This window comes from Myodes glareolus, chromosome 2 (genome assembly GCF_982192425.1).
Source record: "Myodes glareolus chromosome 2, mMyoGla1.1, whole genome shotgun sequence".
In the NCBI taxonomy this organism is placed as follows: Eukaryota; Metazoa; Chordata; class Mammalia; order Rodentia; family Cricetidae; genus Myodes; species Myodes glareolus.
This window is the reverse complement of record NC_142027.1, coordinates 101,848,152-101,868,025: the sequence shown is the minus strand read 5'-3', so window position 1 is coordinate 101,868,025 and position 19,874 is coordinate 101,848,152. Positions and strand designations below refer to the sequence as shown.

General features: G+C 48.5%; 1 protein-coding gene across 2 annotated transcripts; it reads left to right on the top strand.

Annotated features, from left to right (window-relative positions):
* Window positions 1–6,925: 6,925 nt before the first annotated feature.
* Znf12 (zinc finger protein 12) lies at window positions 6,926–19,874 on the top strand. Of its 2 annotated transcripts, XM_048436820.3 has the most exons (5): window positions 6,926–7,124; window positions 7,956–8,015; window positions 10,965–11,091; window positions 11,335–11,430; window positions 16,192–19,874. In XM_048436820.3, exons 2-5 carry the CDS (start codon window positions 8,001–8,003, stop codon window positions 18,012–18,014), a joined length of 2,061 nt encoding a protein of 686 aa, XP_048292777.3. In that variant the 5' UTR covers window positions 6,926–7,124; window positions 7,956–8,000; the 3' UTR covers window positions 18,015–19,874. The 2 variants fall into 2 exon arrangements, with proteins under 2 accessions (XP_048292777.3, XP_048292778.3); XM_048436821.3 differs by lacking the exon at window positions 11,335–11,430.

Genomic DNA, 19,874 nt, shown 5'->3' with positions numbered 1-19,874 from the left:
AGAGGACTAAAAAGAACCAAGGCACCAAGGACACCCAGTCCTGGACCGAGTGCAGTCCTTCCACAGTGCAACTGGCAGCCAGGGATCCAGCTGAGGCCACCCGATCTGTCTTTACCAGTGTCTCACAAGCTGTCCAAACAGTTCCCATCCTCTGGCTGATGTGGAAGCACACTCCAGTGACATTTGGGGGTATGAGCATGGTCATGACATTGTCACTTTGGCTCCACTGCTGAGAATTCTAATATAGGATCTGCAAGTGCTGGGCAGGATGTCCCCACTCACACTGCTGCCTTTTCAGAAGCCCCCTCTGCTTTGGTCTCAACTTCATACATGCTTTTCTGACCAAAGCACAGACTTTCCTCCAAGTCTTTCTGCTCTGCTTTTTTTTTTTAAAAAAGATTTATTTATTTATTTATTTATTTATTTATTTATTTATTATGTATACAACATTCTGCCTCCATGTATGCCTGCATGCCAGAAGAGGTAACCAGATCTCATTACAGATGGTTGTGAGCCACCATTTTGGTTGCTGGGAATTGAACTCAAAACCTCTAGAGGAGCAACCAGTGCTCTTAACCTCTGAGTCATCTCTCCAGGCTCCTCTGCTCTGCTTTTGATACTAATTCTTACTTTTAAACCTGACTAAAAGCAGCCTGCAATAACTATGCTACACTGTCTTAAAATTTCCTTTATAGCATTAGTTAGTATATTATTATCTTGGTCTTTTTGTCTGTTGCTATAATAAAAATGCCTCGAAGAAAGCAAGGTAAGAGAGAAAGGACTGATTGTGGCTTTCAGTTCAAGGGTATAGTCCACCGTGGCAGGGAGGTCCAGCAGCAGGAGGTTGAAGTAAGGGGCTGGTCACACTGCATCCACAGTCAGGAGGCAGAGAGTGGCGGATACACAAGGCTGTTCAGCTCCCTTTCTCCATCTGTTACAGCCCAGTGTGCCCTGTCTAGGGAATGTACCTGCCCACAATGAAGATGGGTTTTCTGACATCAATTAATGTAAGACAATTCTAGACTCAGTCAAGGTGACAACTATAACCACCGCAGCTGCAAAGTCTCAGAGCAGCTGGGCATGGTAGGTCCTGTCTATCATTCTAGCATTCAAGCAGCAGAGCAGAAGGATCTTCCAAGCTGGAGACCAGCCTGGTCTGTACAGTGAGTTCCAAACCAAAGACACATAGTGAGGGCCTGTGAGAAATGCAAAAACCAAAGCAAACAAACAAGAAAAACAAAGGCACAGGCAAAAGATTTACCTGGTTGAACATTCCTTGGCAGAATGTAATACAAATGGCCTCTCGCACAATGTCCAACTCTCGCGTGAAACCCCTGGGTGCAGTCTACGCTAAGTGTCTACTGGATTTTTACCCTTTGAACTCATGCTGGGATCTCTCACCAAGTCAGGTTTACAACGTTCTAAAACTTCTCTACTGTGCAACTCCACACATCTGCAAATTCCTCTCTCAAGTGGGCTCCGAAGGTTTACAAACCATAAGGTCAGTTTTATCACAACCGTGTTTCCATTTTCCTGGCACCCGTTCTCTTTATGAATTGCTTTTGTTCTTCACCTGAAAGATAGACATTTTATTTGACTTCATCATTTCGGGGGTACCTTGGTTCTGTGGTTCTGGGATCATTGTGAGGCAGAACATCGTAGTGGTAGGATTATTGCTGCTTGCATGGTAGACAGGAAATGTAAAGAGGAAGATGGGAAGGTACCAGATAGCCCCATTAAATCCCCCCTGCCGCCACTGAATCTGCTTTCTCCATCTAGGCCCTATACCTTACGTTTCCAGGACCTCCCCAAACAATGCCATTAGTTAGGAACCTAGGCTTTAACACTGCAGGGACAAAACATTTGACAAAAGCAGCTTCAGGCTGGAAATGTGTATTTGAGCTCACGGTTGGAGAGGCTACAGTCCATCATGGCAGAGGTGGTGGCAGGAGCCTGAGAAGGCTGCTCACAGTCAGGAAGGAGAGAGAGAGAGAGAGAGAGAGAGAGAGAGAGAGAGGAGAGAGAGAGAAGAGAGGGGAGGAGAGGGGAAGGGAGGGAGAGAGGAAGGGAAAGAAAAAAGGAAGGTGAGAGAGGAGAGGGAAGGAGGGAGAAAGAGAGAGGGAGGGAAAGAGAGAAGACAGAAGGGAGAAAGAGGGAGAAGGGGAGAGAGAGGGAGGGAAAGAGAGAAGAAGGAAGGGAGAAAGAGAGAGGGAGGGAGGTGGGAGAGAAGGAGGGAGAGAGAGGAGAGAGAAAGGGAGGGACAGAGAGAGGGAAGGAAGGATAGAGAGGGAGGGGGAGAGAGAAAAAGGAGAGCAAGGAAGGGAGGGAGGGAGGGAGAGAGTGAGGCTGTTGCTTAGTTCATGTTCTCCCTTTCTTCTTTTTTATTCAGTCTAAGACCCCATGCCCATGAGATGGGGCTGTCCATTTCAGGTGTGTCTTCCTCAGAAAACCTCTCAGGAAACTCCGTCAGACACACCCTGTGGTGTTTCTCTGGGATGGTTAGTGTTAATTGCCCACTAGACAGAATCTTGGACAAGCCCACAAGCACACCTGTGAGGGACTGTCTAGGTTGGAATGGCCTCCAGGCAACCTATGCAAAATTATCTTGACTAGGTTCACGGAGGTAGGGAGTCCCACTTTGCAACCACCCTTTCCCTGGGGTGAGATCACAGACTGTGTAGATGGAGAAAGCACGGTTGGACATAGTGATTCCTCAGCCCCCTCTGCTTCCTGACTGTAGATGCGATAGGACGGGCTGTTTCAAGCTCCGATCTGTTTGGCTTCCCTGTCATGATGGACTGCTTTGAACTATGAGCCAAAAGAAGCCCTTTCTCTCTTAAGTAGCTTTTGTTGAGTATTTTATCAAAGCAACATAAAAAGAAACTAAGGCAGTATTTTAGGTGTCTCTAGATCTAATCAAGTTGACAATTCAGATTCACCATGAGAAGCTTTCTCCACTTGTTAATGATAAAAAGTGTACTTAATATTTTTAGCTGGTTGTTGTTGGTGCATGCTTTTAAGCACTTTGGAGGAGGAGGCAGGCAGATTTCTGAGTTTTGAGGCCAGCCTGGTCTACAGAGCAAGTTCCAGGACAGCCAGGGCTACACAGAGAAACCCTGTCTCCAAAACAAAACAACACAGCACAACAACAAAAAACGAAAAAGATTCACCATTATACGACCTGAGTGGGTAGTGGTGGCTGCCAGGTGCTGAACTGGGAGGGCTGACAGCAAGCGTTACCTGTAGCCTAGAACCATGAGTCTTCCGGTGGACAGGAAGTATAAATAAATACAGAGCGATTTCTTTAGTGGCCGTGTAGCACACAGAGGCACCGACTGAACGGAATCTGCTGGAGTATGTGAGATTGGTGCTTTCCCTGTCTTTAAGACCACGTGGCTTTCAGATGTGTTTGTTTATATTGGTGTTCACGGTAGTTTTATTTATTTTTTTAAACTTGCTTCATGACTGTTGTTTTTTACGTGAGTGTGTCATGGCACACATGGGAGATCAGAGGGCAACTTTTGGGAGTTAGTTCTACCCTCCCGCTGTGTGTTCTGGGACTGAAGCTTTCAGGCTTACATGGCGTTTAGCTCACCCTCCCGGGGAATTTTCTGAAGATTAAAATAATTATGTGGCTCGTACGTGCGTGCGTGCATGCGTGTGTGTATATGTGTGTGTGTTGGTGTGTGTGTGTATCTGTGTGTGTGTGTCTGTGTACCTTTAGAGACCACAGGCATCAGATACCCTGAGCTGAGGTCCAGGCGGGGCAATCGGACCGACAGTGGAGCTGGGAGCCACACGCAGGTCTTCAAGGAGAGCAGTGCACGCTCTTAACTGCTGAGCCACCTGTCCTCCCTGCTCCGGGTCAATGTTTGTTAAAATTCCTTAAGAAGTTGGATCTGCTAGTGTAGACTGTCAGACTGCCATGGTAGCCGCCCGGGACTGCAGGCTCAAGGCCTGCCTGGACTCCAGAGTGGGCACAAGCCAGCTCAGGTAACTTACTGAGAGAGTCACCTCAAAACAGAAAGAAAACAAAAAAGGACTAGATGTAGCTTAGTGGTCATGTGCAAGGAGCTAGGTTCAACCCCACTAACACACACACACACACACACACACACACACACACACACCCCTCTACCTTCCTTGGAGTAGCAGATAGTGTATATTTATGTAGTCTTGTGAATACATCTTCAAATGATTTGCCTATTAAAATGCCATTTGTGTGTCTGTGAAGTCCGTGTGTGGACGCAGGTGAGGGATGCCCACGGCGTGCACAAGCCACAGTGTGTCGCTGTGGCTCAAAAAGCATCTTTTTTTGGGTTGGTGCAGTATGTACCCAGTGCAGAGGGGCAGAGGCTGGCAGATTCATGGAGTTCACTGGCCAACTTCTGTCAGCAAATTGGTGAGCTCCAAGTTCAATATGAAGACTTTGGAGCACGCACATGCTCACAAAAACACATGTCTAAACACACAGACACACACGGATACAGACACACACCTTCAAAATACATTTGGAGTCAATAGAATGCCCAGCTCTCCAAGGGTATTTAGCAGAGTATAGGACACTATTAAATAGTATTGAATGATTATCAGTGTGAACAATAAGCCTTTATGATAAGCACCCACCTTAACGTTTATTTTTCCTTCAAATAAGCTCAGCATTTGCTCCCCTAATTGATAGCTGCTAGTCTCTGCCAGAGTGTGCCAAGCAGACTATTAGCCAATCAGTTTGGTGGACCGCCCTGGTGGGGGGCAACCAGAATGGCTGTGCAGAAGCTCAGCTACTCTGAGCACATCACAGCCCCCTTGAGAAAGCTGCACAGCATCCACAGATGGTTGCTGTTGAAAGGAATCTCCACTTCCAAAAGCTGCTACCCTGGGCACCACTGTCTCAGCTTCTGTCTCCTCCCCTCTCTCCCTCCTACCCTCCCTCCAGGATGTCACTGTGCTGCCCAAGCTGGCCTCAAGCTCACACTCCTCTTGTTCATCCTCTCCAGTGAGCCGTCCTACCCAGCTTCCTAAAGGAATCCTTTTGTGATCACAAGCCTCGGTGAACTGAGGCGGCCATTGAAACTCGAGCCGCCACAGCAGACTCCATAAAGGGCTTCTCTCCCGGGCTCTTTGCCTGCTTTTGATCCTTCTCATCAGTTCAGCCGGCTGAACGGGTGATATGATCACGAGACGATTGGAGGACAGGCTGTAAGGGAACGAGCACGGACTCCAAGGGAGGACGGGAGTAGAAAGAGCAAATGAGCGAGCATGAGGGGCGCTGAGGCTGAATAGGACAGAAGGCCATGAAGAGCCACAGACGGAGCTGGCAGTGAACCAGGGAGCTGTCAAGCGTTAAGGGCTAAGGGGACACCTTGATCTCAATAACCGTAACACAACACCTCAGTCCATAGAGGAGCAGTAGCTCTGGCAGGCACAGCTGCTACCAGTTACTACTATTGGAGGCCATATATTACAACAGCTGCCACATGCCAGGGCCACCGGTGGGTTAAAGGCCGGGACATTAAGTCTCTAGTTTATAAAGCTGGACACAGTAGACCTCAAGGTCAGAACTGGTCATTGAAAGCCTGTAGGCCTGCTGATCCAGCTAGTAGACCATGGGCACACCTGGGAAGCTGGCACTAGGTGAGCTTCTCCTTGCCTACTCAATTCCTATCTGGGCAGAGTAGAAGGACCTCAGCCTGCTGGCTTGTGACCCTTGTTCTGTCCGTACACATGGAAATCTTTTCTTAATACAAAAATATATAGGCTTGAAATATCGTCATTGCAAGGAAGGAATTCCTTTTCTGAAAGACCTGAGTCTCCTCTGTGCAATGTAAATCTCGGGAAAGAGACTGTTCCTATCTCCCTGGGGAGTTTAGTGGACGGGGTGGGGGGAGGGCGCCTCGCCTCATTCAGTGATGTAACTACCTGCCTGTCACAGGAACGTGGGAGCTTTCGCCTCATGAGATAAGACCAGCTCAGATGGGCACCTCGGTGACCAGGTGACGTGAGAACGGACCTGGGAGGAGAGGCAGCCAGTCTTGCAGAGCCATACTTCCGAGGAGGGAGAGTCACCCTTCCTCCTGAGACCACAAGCACCCTACAGCGGGTTATATTCCTGACGCTTCTGCCTCCTGCCTACTCTTCGTGGGGCAGTACTTCACCTGCAATGGGCACCACAGGTTAACTGGGGCGCTTCGTTCACCAGGATACTTATTTTCTGCAATTGTGTAGAGAATTTTCGCATTGGCAGCTTTCGTTCAGTCTCCATCATCTTTGGAAACCGACAGGACAAGAACTCTTGCATTAGGGAGCGCGGGTGGAACTGGGGAAATCATTGACCATATGGTATCATGTTTGAACATTGTTATTGTCGGCTGACTTCAAACATCGAGTTTGAGACAGGCACCTTTAATGGAACTTTCTGTGTATCCGTACCGGTTGCTTTTAGAACTTTTATGCATTCGTTGTGTGATCCAGAAAAATCACTATTTTTGTCTTCTTTCCCTTCTTTGGAAAGAATTGCCGGTCATTTCTTGTAGTTGGTGCTTTATGGAAACTTCTAGCACTTCGGTTAACAAGAGCACGACAGACAGTTATCTGTCAGAATCCGCCTTTTATCTACACGCCCCAAGTCAGGAGAGGGCGTGAAACCTCGAAGATACAACCCCTCGGGTCATTTCTGGAGACTCAAAGGGAGTGGGGACAAACACAACAGTGACCGCGGGGCCCCGAATTACTGTTGCTCCCAGCTTGGTGAGATGAGGAAGAGACTTTGCGACGATCCCTAGAAACAGGGGCGCCTAGACTTCTGGGAGTCCACCCTTTGCGCCTGGGGTGAGAGGAAGACCACAGGGACCCCGCCGCTTCGGGAACGCTGCAGCGCGTGCGCACCTCGGCCTGCGTGCGAGTTCGCGCGTGCGCACGACCGCTGCTCCGCCCTGGCTTCCTACGGTCTGTGTTTCTGCCCTCGCTCCCGCAGCTTTGCCTTGCGCGAGTTGGCGTGGTAGAGCGTGCGGGTCCGAGGCCGGAGCGTCCGGGTCCGCAGCGGGCAGGCACGACTGTGCAGCCCGGGGAGGCCGAGGGCCGGGCTGACAGGGGTGTCAAGACCCGGGCCCGGCGCGGCCTCCTAGGTGAGGCCTGAGGATGCAGAACGGGGCCTTGGGGGTAGGGGGAGGCTGGATCTGGCTGGTTGCTTGCTGGGGGCGAGGGGGCTGAGCAATCAGCGCCTGCGCGAAGCCTCTGCTCCCTCCTTCCACATAGTTAGGGATCCGGGATGGTCGCAGTGCTCAGACTGAAGGCAGGGTGGCTGCACCGCTTTGGGCAGCGTTGATTGTCAGAGAACGAGGCGTGCGGGCACAGCAGAGGTTAGCGGCCTGAGCTGCAGAGGCGCTGTCCACTCTCCTTCTCACGCAACACCCCTTCCCGGCACCGCTACAGATTCTCACGGTGTCACCTGGCATCCATCGGCACCCTTGCACTGTCTGCTTGGCTCCCCCGAGTCTGTCCCTGCAGCATCGTAGGGTTTAGTTCAGAGAAAGTTTGTGGGGAGACTGTCTGCTATGGTGGTGACTTAACCGAGGTCACACTGAGGTTTTTTTTAGTAGGAGTGCCCAGTCCCAGGCTGGCATTCCTTCTGCAGTATTAAAGACGCAGTCACGATGTCACCTAATTTTATACAAATATAGTTCCCACCAGGTTAACTGTGTTGTTTTCAGAGCAGCCTGTGAGTATTCTTTTATCCCTATTAAACAATGTAAATTATTTAACCAGCATTTCGTGTTAGTTCACTTTGACATTCCCGTCCATCCATTCCCCATGCATAGTTATAACTCTCCGGACCCTTCTGAAAGCCAATGAGACCATCACCCATAAGGTTTCCTTCTTGGCATGTTCTAGTAGGTTTCTCTATAGATTTCTCCCTTGTCATACCACTAATAATGGCTTTGCTTTTCCTTCCCCAGATCCATTCCAAGTACTTCTCCAGACGTTTCCTTCAGCAGCAGAAGATGACTACATCGTTGGTAAGTTTTTTTCTCTTCACATCTCTATGGTCTCGTTTGGTCTCTGCACTCAGGTGAAGAACAGTTCAGACTTTAAAAAGGAAAATAGATAAAAGAGTCAGACAAAACTGTGCTGAGCAGTAGTAAGTGGTTTTTGTTGTGCTCGTAGCTCCAGGTAGCTCGGCCCTTGAAGAGGCCTTATGATGGTGTGGTTGTCACCTTGACCAGATTCAGAAATGTGGGAGATGGGCCTCTGGGAGTGCCTGTGTGTGTGTGTGCGTTGGGGGAGGGGGGTGTCTTGGTTATATTCGTTGATGTGTGGAAACTTGTTTGATTGTGGGCAAGACCATTCCCTGGGCATGCTGGACTGCGTAAGATGGAGAGAATGACTTACACACTAGCAGGCATGCCTTCCTTCTCTGTTTTCCGGTCGTGGATTTGGTGTGGCTAGCTGCTTTCCGCTCCTGCTGCCTGGGCTATTCTCCGTGATGGATTGTACCCCTGAACTGATCCACAGCCCAGCTCTCCAGTATACTGTGCTGGTTCCCCTGCAGACTTTATAGCAGGCAGGGGAGAAAAATGGTTCACGAAGAGACAAGAATGAACCTTGGCTCAGCCCAATTTTATTGTAACTGGTGCCGGAGCAGGACTTAGAGAGTCTGGCCCAGATCATTTAACTTTAGCCATACTTAAGCACAGCACAATTTTGGAAAGAAGTATTCAGATAACAATGAACTCAGTCCCAAGTGCACAACAACCCAAGACATGTTTACATTGAGATTCTTTACATAGTACATCTGGCTTCTTTCGCAAACATGGGTACTGTTGGCTCAGAGACAGTGCCCGAGACTTAGAGTTGACTGAGGTAAACATAGTGCCAGTGGGTGTCAGGATTGGCCTGGCCCTAAGATAACATAGAAGTCTCTTAGGCTGTCGTAAAGTGCAAGTGACGTCACTCATAAGAGTGGGGTTTGTGGTCTAAAAACAATGTTCAGGATGTAGGGGGAAGGTTTTAGATAAGTGTACATGCCGTGTTGGATATGTAGAGAGGTCAAAGGACAACTTTCAGGAGTCAGGTCACCGGGATTGAACTCAAGTTGCCGATTTGGTGGCGAGCACCTTCACCTGCTGAGCCATCTTGCTGGCCCTTGTGTTTTTATTCGTAAGATGCTCTGTCGTTTCCATTCATTTCCCAGAGCACTGGGAAACAGGCTTACAGGTCGCATGCTTGAGGCATGTTTATAATAATATATAGTCAATAATCAACAATAAGTTAGATACCGATGGAATCTGCTTCACTGTGCTAAGTGCTTCCCATAGGGTCTGTGATACCCACTGATGTTCACGGGTGGCGGTGATGCTGTGGCGGGAAGCAGCTGCACTGCTGTGTGTTTGGGTGATGCTGTGGCGGGAAGCAGTTGCACTGCTGTGTGTTTGGGTGATGCTGTGGCGGGAAGCAGTTGCACTGCTGTGTGTTTGGGTGATGCTGATGTTTTCGGGCGATGCTATGGTGGGAAGCAGCTGAATTGTTGGTGTGTTCGGGTGATGCTGTTGTGTTCAGGTGATGCTGTGGCGGGAAGCTGCTGCACTGCTGTGTGTTTGGGTGATGCTGTGGCGGGAAGCAGTTGCACTGCTGTGTGTTTGGGTGATGCTGTGGCGGGAAGCAGCTGCACTGCTGTGTGTTCGGGCGATGCTGTGGTGGGAAGCAGCTGAATTGTTGGTGTGTTCGGGTGATGCTGTTGTGTTCAGGTGATGCTGTGGCGGGAAGCAGCTGCACTGCTGTGTGTTCGGGTGATGCTGTGGCGGGAAGCAGTTGCACGGCTGTGTGTTCATGAACGAAACAGTTTAAACACTAAACTGGAGTTTGAGGAGCTGGGGACATAGCTGTGTGGTTAAATACTTGTCCCACAGATTGGGGACTGAAGTTCAGATTTCCAGAAACCCATAAAAATGCCAGGAGGATGTGCCTGCCTGTAATGGCAGCCTTGAAAGAAAGAGACAAGGGGATCCCAGGAAGACTACCATGTCCCTTAGTTCTGGTCTTGATTGAGAGTGTGCATTGGACAGTGTTGTGTTGAAGAATCTGGGGCGTCTGTGTCTAGAGTGCAGGAGACAGACCTGAACTGGTGATGATTTGGGAAGGGTTTGTACATGGAGGGCAGTTTAACTGCCGTGAATCCACGCAGGCCCTCCATCAAAGCGGTCGTTGATCTGGAAACCCAAAGGAGAGAAAAGCTAACAGAGAACACAAGGAAGAGTCAGGGAAGGGGGAGGGGGAGGGAACCAATGTCGCTCATGCAATGGAGACCAGATGCAGAGTGTTCCAAAGAGTGGGGTACACCTCGGATTGTGTGGGTGCCCCTCGGGTCTGAGCTTTTCAGCGGTGGGAACTGTTTCTGGTGGTTTTTGTGTCCCCAGTAGCCAGCATTATTCCTGGCTTGTGGTTCAAGCCCAGTGCTTTCTTAATGTGTATAAATGAGTCCCAAGGCAGTTGGAGTTTTTTTCTGTTTTTCATGTGTGTGTATTATGTGTATTTGTGTCTATGCACAGTTTTGCTTGTGTGTGAGTGCATGTGGAGGCCCAGGGTTGGTGCTGGGAACCATCTACTTTATTCATTGAACTCAAACCCAAGTCTCTCCAGTATGGCTAGTCTTGCTAGCCAGCTTCCTCTGGAGAGCCCCTATCTTGTCTTCCAAGATTAGAACTACAGAGAGGCTGTCATGCCTACCTGGCGTTTACCTGGGTTTCTGAAAACCTAATCTGGTTCTCACTAATACTGCAAGTGCCTTAACTGCGGAGCCGTTTCTCTAGCCCCAAGGCAGTGTGTTTTGATAGGCAGGCTTTCCTTTTACAGTCTGTGATATAAAATAAAACGGGCAGTGTTCATGGCTGAGAGCACCAGCGAGCTTGGGAAGAGCTTGTCTTCAGGTGCCTGTTCCTTGTGATCGCATTCTGAGCATGTTGTTGCAGGGCCCGCTGTCCTTCAGGGACGTGGCTGTGGCCTTCACCCAGGAGGAGTGGCAGCGGCTGGGCTCTGAGGAGAAGACGACGTACAGGGACGTGATGCTGGAGACCTACAGCAACCTCGTCTCCGTGGGTGAGCACCGCTTCCTTCTCAGCTGCTCAGATCTAGGGTTGCCTTTGAAGTCATTAAAGAGTTGGTGGCTTTAATTTGAGCTCTGTGGGCTGATTGTGAGTGGTTTGCGCTGATTGGCTGTTCTGTAGCGATAAAGCACGAGGGCTTGTGCTCTCCCGCCGGTACAGCGGCAGTTGCCCTGCACGGTGGAAACGGTGAAACCGGGCCGGCAGGCTCAAGTTGTGTTTCATTTCTCATTAACAGGGTGTCACATTATCAAACCGGATGTTATCATCAAGTTGGAACAAGGAGAAGAGCCATGGATAGTAGAAGGAGCGTTCTCACCTCAGAGCTATCCAGGTGTGTTAGTGGAGGCAGAGAGGCAGAGAGGAGATGGTAACTGGGGCGTTGCTCCCAGGAACATTCTGATCATCCCGCACTTTAGAAGTTACCAAAGGTAGTTAGTCGCTCCTAAAGGTTTCTTCCTTCCCCACAAACATATATGCTTATAGAGAATCAACCCCTGGCTACCTCTCTCCAGAATCAAAGGTTTCCTAGCTGCCTGTGTAGGGTGCTCACCTTTAATCCAGCACTCGGGAGGCAGAGGCAGGCCGAGTTCAAGGCCAGCCAGGGCTACACAGATGAGTCACTCATTATCATAGTTTTCTCGTAAGTGTATTGTCAATCATCAGCCTTCAGCTCTTAGGCTGTTAACCCCTTTGCTTTTATTTTCATTCTCTCTGACCGTGAGATGCTTTGGGCTCTGTATCAGTCACTTCCCTGTGGCTGTGATAAAAACCCTCACAAAAGGAACTCACAGCTCCAGGTCCACAGCCCATCACAGCCTGGCAGTCGCAGCAGCAGGGCTTGGAGGCAGCGGCTCTTGCTGTGCCCACACTGCACCCATGGTCAGGAAGCAGGGGGTGATGCTTGCTGGTGCACAGCTCCCTTTCTCATTTTTCTTCAGGCCAGAATCCTAGCCCAGGGACTGGTACTCCAAGTGGTGGTGTTTCTTTCTCATCAAGGAATCTCATCAGGATGACCCCACAGGGTGCCTAGAAGCTGGACTTCTAGGTGATTGACAGTATTAACCATCGCGGGCTCTTTTTTTTAAGCCTTTATTTTTATCTTATATGTATGTTTGCCTGTGTATGTATCTGTGTACCATGTGCATGCAGTGCCTGTGGAGGACAGAAGAGGGGTTGGATGCCCTCAGCTGGAGTTATATGGCTGTGAGTAGCTGTCTGGGTGATAGTAATCTAACCCAGGTCCTCTGGAAGAGCAACCAGTGTTCTTACCCGATAATCCACCTCTCCAGCCCCTTTCAGGCTATTTACTGTCGTCACTGGGTGTGTGTGTACAGGTTCAACAGCATGCATCTGAGGTCACTGGAGAACTTCTGTGGAGTGATTCTTTCCTTCTGTGTTCACGTGGGATTCAGAGGTTTAACTTAGGTTGCTAGGTTTGTTCAGCAAGCTTCTTTACCCAGTGAGCCATTTCACCTCCCACCTGTAGCTGGTGTGTTTTACTCTTTACTCTTAGGGGGCCTGCCACACAGTTCCATTTAAATATACAGAGACATATTCTTACTTAGGAATGCCTGGCCTTAGCTTGTTTTGTTGCTAGCCAAGTTTTCTTAAGTAAGTTATCCCATTTGCCTCTGGGCTTTTACCTTTCTCTATTCTCTATTCTTTTCTTTGCTCCTTACTCCGTGGCTGACTGTATTGCTGGGTGGCTGGCCCCTGTCGTCTTCTGTCCTTCTCCTTCTATTTATTCTTTGCCTGGCAGCCCTGCAGTTTCTCTCTTCTGCCTAGCTATTGGCCGCTCAGCCCTTTATTAGACCAATCGGATGTTTGTAGGCAAAGTAACACAGCTTCACAGAGTTAAACAAATGCACCATAAAAGAATGCAACACATCTTTGCATCATTAAACAAATATTCCACAGCATAAATGAATTTAACACATCTGAAATAATAATCCACAACACCCACCTCTTTATTTTCTTTGAGGTCAGCTTACAAAATCCCTGTCCTAAACCATTTGACGCTGGCCTCTCCCTGCCTCTGTGGCCAGGTCTTCTCATTCTCTGGAAATCCAGCCTTATGGTGTTTAGCTCCTGCAGACCTGGTCTCTTTCTTGCTTCCAAAATACTTGGTTTTTCTCTTAGCTTTATACTTGCTCTCTTCCCCAGCCCTTGAATGATGTTTGATTGTATTGTGTACATAAGCAACATTTGATTAATTTCTCTTTCCACCTTCTGAAGTATCTAGGAAGGATATTTTTCCGCCTGTGCCCTGGCTTCATGATTCTTCAGAGGGCTTCTCCACTGTCAAGTCTGCGGTTTTTCTTGGCCTGCTTGTTTCCCTGCAGACTCACACGGGTGTTGCAGCTGCATGGCACCTGATGTCTTTTCTTTGCTAACAGCGTGTGTTTCTCTCATTCTTGCTGTTTGTGAAATTGGTAATGAACTCTTCCGGCTTATGGCTGCTGAGCACTTTTCCTGTCTCCCTTAATTAATTTATTGCACACTTCTCATTTCTCACCATGGCCCTCATAGAGTCTCTGAGAATATCTTCTCATTGGGTGGTACAGGTGTCCAGAGTTGCTGCATGTTTTTCCCTTAGGAAATGTCTTATTTACCTTTTGTGCCATTGTAATGTAAGCATGAAATGTGCCTGGACTGCTGTTATTCCTGATTGGCTTGGGAAGACTCTTCACCGTAGGTACCCAGTTGATCCTCTACAAAGTAAACCTGTCTCCAGAGGCGTAGCACTAATGGCCCTGTACTGCCTGCAAGAGTTTCCTGAAACCCTCACTAACCGCATTTGCTCCATGGTCTCAGCATCTTCTCGTCGTGGGGTTTTCATCTCTGCACTTCACACTTCGCTGGGATGGGCTGTGCTGTCAAGTTTCCTCACCTGGAAATGTTTTCCTTCCCAGCTCTTATCATTTCTCCAGTTTCACCCTTCTCTCTGCAGTAAAAGTAGGCAGGACGTCCAGCAGGAAAGCTTAGGAACAGAGACTTGTAGGTGCCCATGTGCCAAGAATTTGCTGGCTATCCCAGGAATCCTAGCATAAGGCCGTGGGCACTGTGATCTGTCTCAGCCAACTTGATAGGACGTGATGATGTATGTAATATTGATCTCCAAAGCAAATCCTAACTTCAGTGTTCCACATGACCCTCTTTCTCAGTTAATAGCCTGCTTTTCCTGGGATAGCATGTTTTCAGTTATGACCTATCCTGCCTGGCTTTGAGTCATTTTTTAGTCCAAGTGGTGACGTGTTGGTTTTTGGCACTGGTGGATTCTGGGAGGTGGTAAGAAGAATAAGATTAATAATTTGAGATTTGATATGCATGACATCGAGTGAAGTAAGTCCATCCCATAATTTCTAAGATAAGTGAAAACAAAAATCACCATTGGAAGAGCATGCTGGGGGCCCTGACTCTTACATTCACACGAAGTGGAACTCACATTCAGAATTAGACTGCAGCAGATTGTGTGGGAACGGCTGTATCAGTGTCTTCCGGTTGCTGTCATAAAATGCCATTGCAGGTGGGGTTTTTGCTAAGGACCACAGGCTTCCAAATAACCACATACAGACTTATTATTAATTATAAATAGTCAACCGATAACTTGGACTTGTTACTAACTAGCTCTTAGAACTTAAATTAACCCATAATCCTTATCTACAGTCTAACACATGGTGGTACCTTTTTTCAGCATAGCATGTTCATTTCCTACTTCCTCTGGGTCTGACTGGCAACTCTACCTTCTTCATCCCCAAGCTTTCTTTTTGTTCACAAGTCTCAACTAATCTCTACCTGCCTAGCTATTGGCCGTTTAGCCTTTTATTAAACCAATCAGAAGGCACCTTGGCAAAGATACATCTTCACAATGGACAAAAAGATTATTCCACAGCACAGCATGACCAAGGGAACAGAGAAGAGAGAGTTTATGTGGGGGCTGATGGTTCCAGAAGGATAATAGTCTATCGCTATCACAGCAGGGCATGGCAGCAAGAGGCGGGAGCAGTGGCTGAGAGCGCAGGTCTCAGTCTACAGACAGGAAGCAGAGAGAGAAAGCTCAAAGGGCCAGGAGTCTTTTGAAACCCAAAAGCTTCTCTTACTGATACTTCCTTCTAAACAGCCACCAACTGGGGACCAAGTATTTAAATGCTCAAGACTTACAGGGAACATCTCGTTCAAACCAACACAGAGCTGGTAGCTTGAAAGCGGGAAGAATAAATGCTCAGGAAATCTTCAGTATGTATTCTGTGCCTCTTGCTGTTATGAGCATGTTGAGTCCTGTAATCCCACAACAACCGTGTGAGGTAAAGCCCGTCACTTCCTGCTGATAGGTGGAGATGGTGGCTGTAGAGGCTGTTACGTAGCTCTCCCTGGATGACCGTATCAGCTCACACAGCACAGTTAGGAACTGTCCAGCTAGGAACAGTAGTACATTTCGTGGTCAAAGTGAGTTCAGTCCTAAACCACAGCCCTTTTTTAAAATTTCAAAGCTTTTAGGGGATGACATCTTTTTCTGTGCCTTTTGATACTCCCTGTCTCACATAGACGTTCCTGAACTCGCCTTCCAAGTGAAGCTTAGAGGGAGAGCCTGGGTCTCAGGTTCTAGACATGAGGAAAATTCAGGGGTAAAATTTATGTGACACTGTTGTGTGGAATGCAAACGAGATAATGTGGAAGGGTAAAGGTGGAGAACGAGGCACAGGTGTGTCAGCGCGGCCAGCAGTGCCTCAGATTCTAGCCTCTCCACCACACCATCCTGTTTCCGTATGTCTTGTGCAGTGGCGCTCCTAACTGTCCTGCAGGCTCTTCTTTGCTCCGAGTCCTCTCATCCAACACCCCCCGCCCCTTTTTACCAGTCATTGCTCTGGATCTGTGGACAAAGTGTTAGAAAGTGACCCAGATCAAAGGTGCTATGTGTCGTCGGTTTCCTTTCCTTCCCGCCTGTGGAGATCTGTCTGTTACTCCAAACAATTCTGAGGGGGAACTGACAGGATTGTGAAGCTAAACTCAAAACGAGCGGCCGTGTATCAGTTGTCAGACCGTGTCTTATGTAGGAAAATGTACAAACCTGGGTTCATTTTCCTTTCTTTAGATGACCTCTGGCCGGCAGATGACCTGATGGAGAAAGGCCAGGGCGATGGACAGAAGCTCTCAAGGGCAGCTGTGCTCAGACACAGAAGCATGATCAGAAAGACGGGCGATGTTGCCGGCGAAGCCGCTGCTGTAGAAACACTTGTTCCTTCGGGGAAAGTCATCCCTAAATGCAGCTCCTGCGCCAAGAGCTTGACGTGTATCTCCGCCTTCATCAGCAGCGATGGAAGCTATGCAAAGATGAAGCCCAATGTCTGTGCTGGGTGTGGGAAATCGCTGCTCCACGCTAAGCCCGAGAAAACACATCCAGGAGATGATTCTTACGAATTTAGTCAGAATGAAGACGATTACACTCTAAGTGAAGAGAATTTTTACCAAAAAATTTGTACTTTGGAGAAGCCCTTTGAATATGCTGAGCGCCAGAAATCCTTCCCAAAGAACACTGTTTTCGCTGATCCCATGGAAGAGAAGCCCTACGACTGGAGTGAATCTGAGATGGCTTTCCTGCAGATGTCAGAGCTCGGTGTCCACCAGAGTTCTCACGTGGAAATGAAACCCTACGAGTGCCGGGAGTGCGGGAAGGCCTTCTGTAAAAAGTCAAAATTCATCATCCACCAGAGAACTCACACAGGAGAGAAACCGTTTAAGTGTAACCAGTGTGGGAAGTCCTTCTGCCAGAAGGGCACCCTCACCGTCCACCAGAGGACACACACGGGGGAGAAGCCCTATGAATGTAACGAGTGCGGGAAGACCTTCTACCAGAAGCTACACCTCATCCAGCACCAGAGAACTCACTCGGGAGAGAAGCCCTATGAATGCAGCTACTGTGGGAAGTCCTTCTGCCAGAAGACGCACCTCACGCAGCACCAGAGGACACACTCAGGCGAGAGGCCCTACATCTGTCCCGACTGTGGAAAGACTTTCTCCCAGAAGTCAGCCCTTAACGACCACCAGAAGATCCACAGCGGGGTGAAGCTGTACAAGTGCAGCGAGTGTGGCAAGTGCTTCTGCCGCAAGTCCACACTCACCACGCACATGAGGACGCACACCGGGGAGAAGCCCTACGAGTGCAACGAGTGCGGGAAGTTCTTCTCCAGGCTCTCCTACCTGACTGTGCACTACAGGACCCACTCGGGGGAGAAGCCCTACGAGTGTGCCGAGTGCGGGAAGACCTTCTACCTGAACTCGGCCCTCATGCGGCACCAGAGGGTGCACACGGGGGAGAAGCCCTACGAGTGTGCCGAGTGCGGGAAGCTGTTCTCACAGCTGTCCTACCTGACCGTGCACCACCGCACCCACTCGGGAGTGAAGCCCTACGAGTGCAGCGAGTGCGGGAAGACCTTCTACCAGAACTCGGCCCTGTGCCGGCACCGGAGAATCCACAGAGGGGAGAAGCCCTACGAGTGCTACATATGCGGGAAGTTCTTCTCGCAGATGTCCTACCTCACCATCCACCACCGCATCCACTCCGGGGAGAAGCCCTACGAGTGCAGCGAGTGCGGGAAGACCTTCTGCCAGAACTCCGCCCTGAACAGGCACCAGCGGACACACACAGGGGAAAAAGCCTATGAGTGTTACGAGTGTGGGAAGTGCTTCTCGCAGATGTCCTACCTCACCATCCACCACCGCATCCACTCAGGGGAGAAGCCCTTTGAATGCAGCGAGTGCGGGAAGGCCTTCTCTCGGATGTCCTACCTCACCGTGCACTACAGAACACACTCGGGAGAGAAGCCCTACGAGTGTGCCGAGTGCGGGAAGAAGTTCTACCACAAGTCAGCGTTCAATAGCCATCAGAGGATTCACCGAAGAGGGAGCGCCATGTAGCTGTGTGGGAGGACTCAGATGACCGCCTCAGTGAGCGAGTGGAGCCCTGTGTACATTCGGTCCTCAGCACCCATAGCTTCCATAGCCAAGGGTTCAGCGAACCAGAACCACTTAGGGAGAAGGTTTATCTGTACTGGATATATACAGACATGTTTCTTGTACAATATAACAATGTTGGTATTGCATTTGTATGATATTAAACATTATAGATAATCTAGAGATGAGTTAAAAATACATAGGAAGATTATGTACACAAATACAGCATTTTACATAGGGACTTAATAAACTGCAGACTTTGGTGTCCAGGTGGTCCTAGAACCACACTCACACATACAAAGGATACTTTATCAGAGAGGCCACACAAGTGAGCAGGACATGTCCATGTGAAGTGGATCCATCTGGAAATTCACAGGGCAGAAGCCACAGTTGTGAAAAGAGCACATAGCAGCCTATCCAGGAGTAAGAATGTATAAATACATCTCAGCACGATTTCAAACTGCGCTCAGGGAGTTGACTCACTTTAACGTGAGACGCACACTCCTTTGGAAACTGCTAGTCCTGAGGGATGCTCTGTAAAAATCAAGATAATCCGCTAGAAATAAGTACACTCTGTAACTGCAGGATATAAAATGTCAGTCGAGTTAGCCAAGTTTGCTGCATTAAACTGGCAAATAATTCCCTAGGAACACAGGACTTGGGATGTCTTGTTCTTATTTTAGTAACCATCACAGAAATCATATGTTCATTCAGTTTTAATCGAGCTTGGAAAAGCATATCCTTAGTTTGTAACATATGGTAAGGTAGCCCATTCTAACTGAGTTCACATCATGTTACTTTCTGAATATGCACTTCACTGAAGTAGGATCTGAAAGTTATGAACTGTGCTTTTTCCTCGTTCCTTGTATTTTAAAATGCATTTGGTCGTTGTTACAGGATTATATCTGTAAGCAGCCATTTTTTTTGTTTTTAACTATAGCAAAGACAACAGAAATGTATCTATAAAATAGGAAACTCTGAATAGATCACTTTAAACTAAGCCAGAAGTCTTCAAGGGTGAGAAGTAGCTTTAGCACTTACTGTACTCTGTACAACCACGAACTAAGAATGTCCTCCTTCCTATCTGCTGCTTGTTCCCTTACTTTTATGTAGATGCTGAGGTCCTAGCACGGGCTGTGCAGCTGTCTGCGCTGCTGTGCAGCTGTCTGTGCTGCTGTGCGGCTGTCTGCGCTGCTGTGCGGCTGTCTGTGCTGCTGTGGGGAACGTTCTCCACTCTGCCATCACTAGGCGGTGAGAACACACACATCACCCCTTGCCTTCTGTCACTCCCTCCTTGCTCTTTGCCCTCCTGGGAACGTGGGCTATAACTCCTGGTAAGTGTCTTTGGTAGTGATAATCCTTCCCTGTAGCTTTGGGCCCAAGTCTAAAGAGTTGGAGGGGTTATCAGAGAGCATCTCTTGAAAGGGTTTCCTCAAAGAAGCCGAAACTTAGTGAGCATTGCCTTGTCTGGATGTGGTGCCCAGTGAGGCTCCCAACAGTGGCCACAGTGTAAGAATCCTCACCATTACAGAAGTAGAATAAACTGGGGCCTGATGTCGCAGAGGCAGTAAACCAGCATGACTGTAGCCACTCTGTGTCTGGACTGTTTCTTTTTCTAAGACTATTTGTTTCTAAGCCAGTTGACTTAGGAACATTCTGCTAGTAACAAGACAGTCTACCTGGTGTAGCATTACACTTTGTAGGAGTTATGCAATTCGGAAGTGGACTCTAGCTAAATCATTTATTTTGATGTGTTAATAGAGATTTATTATCTGTAAATTTGTATGTAAATAATCTGAACATTGAAAATCAATTTGAAACAAA

Bases quoted from the DNA above. Each gene is read 5' to 3' on its own strand.
- Znf12 (XM_048436820.3), top strand. The intron at 11,092-11,334 runs GTGAGCACCGCT...TCTCATTAACAG, and splicing joins CAGCAACCTCGTCTCCGTGG to GGTGTCACATTATCAAACCG. The intron at 11,431-16,191 runs GTGTGTTAGTGG...TCCTTTCTTTAG, and splicing joins CTCACCTCAGAGCTATCCAG to ATGACCTCTGGCCGGCAGAT.